Here is a 5,285-nt window from a genome sequence, read left to right as displayed (position 1 = left end):
CGCAAGTATCTCGTTTTGCGTAATAAAAATGTATCGATTTGTGGAAAACTGTAAATATGAGACACTTACGTTATTTTTTTGCTGGTTCCGAACTCAATTCGACTTCCTAAGGCCTAAACTAAAACCTTTATCGAAGATTTTTCAACATGTAAACCGGTGAAAAAATTGAATCGAGCTGCAATTTACAATTTATACGAACTTTTGGGCTGCAATTTGCAAAAAAAAATTTAAATGGCTGCAATTTGCAAAATACGAACTTTAAATGGCTGCAATTTGCAAATTTTTCTTTTCTCCCAAATTAATACTTCCTCCGTTACATATTAGTTGCAACTTTGGGGATTATTTGTGAGAGATAAAATATTTTAAAGTTGCAACTAATATGTAATGGAGGTAGTATTTATTATTCCAATAAGAAAAACATACTTATAATTGATTATATTATACACGGTCCAAAAAGCTGAGTTGTCCTAATGACAAATCTTCTCCCCAATAAAATCCTTCACCATGACCTTAATTTCATCCTTTATTACCTTACTAACCCAAATCTAATCCAACGTACAAGTAGTTGAAGTGTATTATGTGATGTAAGATCTTTTCCCAGCTTTTCAACTCTTGCAAAAGTTAAAAAAGGGAGCAGGTAAACAATCTAACCTCCAATTAAAAATAGTACTACCAGTTTGTTTGCATAAAATCATCCAAAAGAAAAAGGATTGATCTATTTCTAAGTTTACACGTAAAATAGTGCAACTTTTTCCTAAGATTGTGAGATTTGATACTTCTACTATTCTACAGTACATAAAGTTCACTCTCATTTTTCAATTTTTAGTCTGCAAAAATATCAATACCAAATCTTGTTCATCAATGACACTAACAAATTCAATGTAGATAGAGAAATTTTAGAGAGAGAAGTAATATGCACATGCAACTGCAATAAATCAGTACAAAAAACAAAAAATTTAGCTTCTATACAAAAAAACACCAAGATTTTTTTGTTTTATAATTTTGTCTATTTTTCTTGATGATCTTTGAGATCCAACAATTACATGTTTTTCATCTTCGGACCAAAATACCCTCGGTTTTCTCAAATAGAGTACCAAGAAAAACGTGGGTGTTTTGGATATTTCACCGTCGTCCATGTCCAAAAAATATACTAAAATTAAAATTACTCCCACCCTAAAAAAAAACCAGCAGGTCTGTATACAACAAGTGTATTGCATACAACAACAATTATATTCACCCTTAGCTATCGATCGTGATTCAGGGTGACTGAACCTGTTGTATACAATAAACCCGTTGTATACAATTTATCGAAAATATAAAAATCATGAGAACTAATTAATTTACTTGTTGTGGAGAGGATCCGGGCAGCTTGGAACTTTTCTCTTGTACTCATCTAATGTACTCGAACTAGTATTGAATTGTAATGAAGTCATGTTAAGCTTCACATATTTAGCAAACAAATCAGCATTACTCTCCTCCTTAACATCGTTAGCGTTTACATTGTCGTCGTTGTTGTTGTTGTCGTTGCCGGGAAATGAGCGTATACCTCGAACAGACTGAAAAACAAGCGTAAATACGATGAGAACCATAATTCCGGCCGCCATTGGTGGTGGTGATATTAACGGTCTTTTCTTGCCGCCGGCAAACCACATTTCCGGTTGACCCACATAAAGTTTAGCAGACTAAATTGGATATTCCTGCAAAAACATAGTTTATTTTATTTTATTTTATAAAAATTTTGAGGGTTTTGATTTAGAGCAGACGAGTTAACTGTGGTCTGACTTATAGGAAGGGAAATGAAGGTGAAGGTGAGTTTGGAGGTTATAACGTGAAATTTAGGAGAGAGAGAGAGAAAGAGGTGAAGGAGGGACGGATAAATGGGGTTTTCAACTTACATGCTATTGGGCCCACGTGATGAGGAGACAACCGTATCATTCATTCACTGGCTTTTTTCCATTCTATATTATGCTATTTTTGTTACTATTATCCTATCATAGATTAATTTAAGTTTTCCTAATTTGACTAACTAATTTTGTCATACTTTATTTGTAGTATGATTATTATGATTATATGTTACTATGTTAGAGATTGTTATGTCATATTGATCATACTTAACATTATTATCGATGCAAATTATTATGAATAATGATATAAAATAATTATAAAAAAATAAAAATAAAAATAAAAAACATGATATATTATCTCACCATCTATATATTGTATCCATCATTCAGTATTCAAGTTGAATTTACCCATATGGTGATGCATGGACAACTTATATAATTATTTAAATTAAATTATCTTGTAGACATATAAAGGAAATACTACGAGTTATATAATTATTTAAATTAAATTATCTTGTAGACATATAAAGGAAATACTACGAGTTTATGTTTCATTGATAAATTAAACTATCAATCCCTCACCTTTTCATTGGAAAATTATTAATGATGAATTACAACCTCGAATCTTAGGGCCTGTTCTCATACGTTTATTTTCAGTTTAATTCAGTTCAGCTCTTAATTTGCTTCTCTTATGAAATATTCATTTCAATTCAGTTCAGCTCAGTTCAGTTCAGTTCAATTCAGTTGATTTCAGTCTATTAGAACAGACCCTTAAAGGCCTTTTCGAAACTTTTTTTTTTCAATAATGATCAGTACTATATGCTGACGGCTCAAATCATCACTATGTTCTAGCTTTTTTTAACCTAAGCTAATCTCTATTATGTACTAGACCACCTTAAGTAGATGATCTGATGATGTAAGAAAACAAATCATAACTAACACTTCATTCGTAATAGAACAATCCTTTGATTAAAGTTTAATATATAGATGTGACACTCAAGCTAAGCTAATTTGCTTTGAGGAATTTTTTGTCTACTAGCTTAACAAGCATGAAAATTCAACTACATCCTGTTAAATTGGTCCTTTTTATCAAAATCCCAAGCTCCTCTCTTTTTTTAGAACAACTGAACAAACTGCAAGTATTTGCAGATGAAACCTAGAAAATCTGGGATTAAGCTAGAAGAGAGAGAGAATTTGAGAGGAAACTTTAGAAAGAGAAAGTTAGGTTGAATTCATTAATGAGGAAAAATGATCTTACAACAATATTACAGCTCATGAAACTATAAATAGCAAATATATCACACATACAAAATGTGTGACTAAAATACATTCTGTTATGCCAATAACAGAATTGTAACTAACTAAAATATCTACAGGATATTTACAGCAAGCTATTCTAACACCCCCCCCCCCTCAAGAATGAGCCAGTTGTGAAATACCAGGCCATTCTTGAATAGGAGCATTGTTCACCAACCCAATCTTCGAACTCAAGAACCTGTGCTGATCTGAGCCTAAAGGCTTTGTCATAATATCTGCCAACTGAAGAACAGATCTAACATGCTTTAGCTGAATAAAACCATATTGTACCTGCTCCCTAATATAATGCACATCAATCTTCTGACTTTTACCTCTCATGTGTTTAGTTTTCTCATGAAAACATGGATTCTCAGCAATATGAATAGCTGAAACATTGTCACAATACAAAGTGAGAGGAGTAGGAATAGTGATATCCAATTCAGCAAGCAATCTTTCCAACCAAATCAATTCATCAGCAGTATGACTCATGCTTCTATATTCTGCTTCTGTTGAGCTCTTAGAAACAACTTTCTGTTTCTTAGTTTTCCAGGAAATTAAAGAATTTCCAAGAAATACACAATAACCAGTGAGTGATCTTCCTGAATCTGAACAAGTACCCCAGTCAGCATCATTATAACCTGTCAGAACAAAATCTGAATTGGTTGGATAAAATAAGCCAAAATTCAGACTTCCTTTGAGATACCTCAGAACATGTAAGGCTGCATCAAAATGAGGTTTCCTAGGAGCACCCAAAAACTGACTTATTTGCTGAACCACATATGAAATACCAGGCCTGCTCATATTAAGATACAAAAGCTTCCCAATCAGTCTTCTGTAAACTTCAGGATCACCCAACAGATCACCATTATCCATGTTCAACCTCAGACCCTTTGACATAGGAAAAGGAGCAGCATTACAGTTTTCCATGTTCTGATCCCTTAACAAATCCAAAATGTACTTCCTCTGATTGAGAAAAATACCAGAACCAGATCTAGAAACCTCAATTCCCAAGAAATACTTCAAAGAACCCAAGTCCTTGATAGTGAAAGCAGTGTGTAAAGCAACTTTCAGATCATTAATCAAGGAATTGTCATTTCTAGTGAGCAACAAATCATCAACATAGGCAACAACAATTAAAAAAGAACCATTCTCTTTCAGAACAAACATAGAGTAGTCTTATTTGGACTGGACAAAACCCCAGTTAACAAGAAATTTGGTTAACTCTTTGTTCCAACATCTAGAAGCCTGCTTCAAACAATATATAGATCTATTGAGCTTGCAAACCTGCCCAGGTTGAGCCTTTTTATAACCAGGAGGAGGATTCATGTAGACTTCTTCATCAAGAAAACCATGCAAAAAAGCATTGTTTATGTCAAGCTGTTGAATATCCCACTGTTTACAGCTGCAATTTCCATAACAACCCTAACAGTAGTTAACTTTGCAACAGGACTAAAAGTGTGCTTATAATCCTTTCCTGAAATCTGTCTGTCACCCCTTGCAACAACTCTTCCTTTGCACCTTTCAACCTCACCATTGGGCTTAAATTTAGTTTTATAAACCCACTTGCAGCCTATAGCTTTTTTACCAGGAGGTTAAGTGGTGAGAACCCAAGTTTCATTGTCTTCCAAGGCCTTTAATTCTTTCTCCATGGATTCCACCCACTTAGGGTGTTCCTTAGCTTGATTATAACAGGAAGGCTCAAAAGCAGTAAGAACATTAGCAAGGCTGTGTAAAGAACTAGAAGATAAATGAGCAAGGGAAGGTTCAGAATATATATTGAAAAAAAGAGAAGAATCTGAAGAATTTTGATCAATGGTTTTGTGTTTAGGAAGAGTAAGAATAAAATCTTTGAATTTTGTGGGAACAGTGGAAGGTCTAGTAGAAAATCTCACAAGTTGCTGAGGTTGTACATCATCTGAATTCTCAGGAACAGAACCAGAATTAGGATGTATAGGAGAGGAAGAAGAAGAAATAGGAGTAGGATTCTGAAAATAATCAGAAAAAGAAGAAGAAGGAGAAGAATGGATGTGAGAAGAAGTGGGAATAGAAGAAGAAGAAAGAGGAATGTGATCTGAAGATAAATCCAGTGCTGGGTTTACCAGAGGTAAAGAATTATTTTGCAAAATAGGAAACTCAGATTTTCCT

General features: G+C 33.7%; 1 protein-coding gene across 1 annotated transcript; it reads right to left on the bottom strand.

Moving 5' to 3' along the window:
* Positions 1-3,257: 3,257 nt before the first annotated feature.
* LOC110732199 (uncharacterized mitochondrial protein AtMg00810-like) lies at positions 3,258-4,674 on the bottom strand. Its single transcript, XM_021912143.1, has 3 exons — positions 4,586-4,674; positions 4,425-4,542; positions 3,258-4,175 (listed from the first exon to the last, which is right to left on the bottom strand). The coding sequence occupies exons 1-3, from the start codon at positions 4,672-4,674 to the stop codon at positions 3,258-3,260; spliced, it is 1,125 nt and encodes a 374-aa protein (XP_021767835.1).
* Positions 4,675-5,285: the final 611 nt, after the last annotated feature.

The sequence above is a fragment of the Chenopodium quinoa genome, unplaced genomic scaffold (genome assembly GCF_001683475.1).
Source record: "Chenopodium quinoa cultivar QQ74 unplaced genomic scaffold, ASM168347v1, whole genome shotgun sequence".
Classification (NCBI taxonomy): domain Eukaryota; kingdom Viridiplantae; phylum Streptophyta; class Magnoliopsida; order Caryophyllales; family Amaranthaceae; genus Chenopodium; species Chenopodium quinoa.
The sequence above is the reverse complement of the archived record's forward strand: the minus strand, read 5'-3'. Positions and strand labels throughout refer to the sequence as shown.

Bases quoted from the DNA above. Each gene is read 5' to 3' on its own strand.
- LOC110732199 (XM_021912143.1), bottom strand. From the start codon at position 4,674: ATGGTGAGGTTGAAAGGTGCAAAGGAAGAGTTGTTGCAAGGGGTGACA. The intron at 4,543-4,585 runs GTTGCAAAGTTA...TGGAAATTGCAG, and splicing joins ATAAGCACACTTTTAGTCCT to CTGTAAACAGTGGGATATTC. The intron at 4,176-4,424 runs GTTTGCAAGCTC...TTCACTATCAAG, and splicing joins AAAAGGCTCAACCTGGGCAG to GACTTGGGTTCTTTGAAGTA.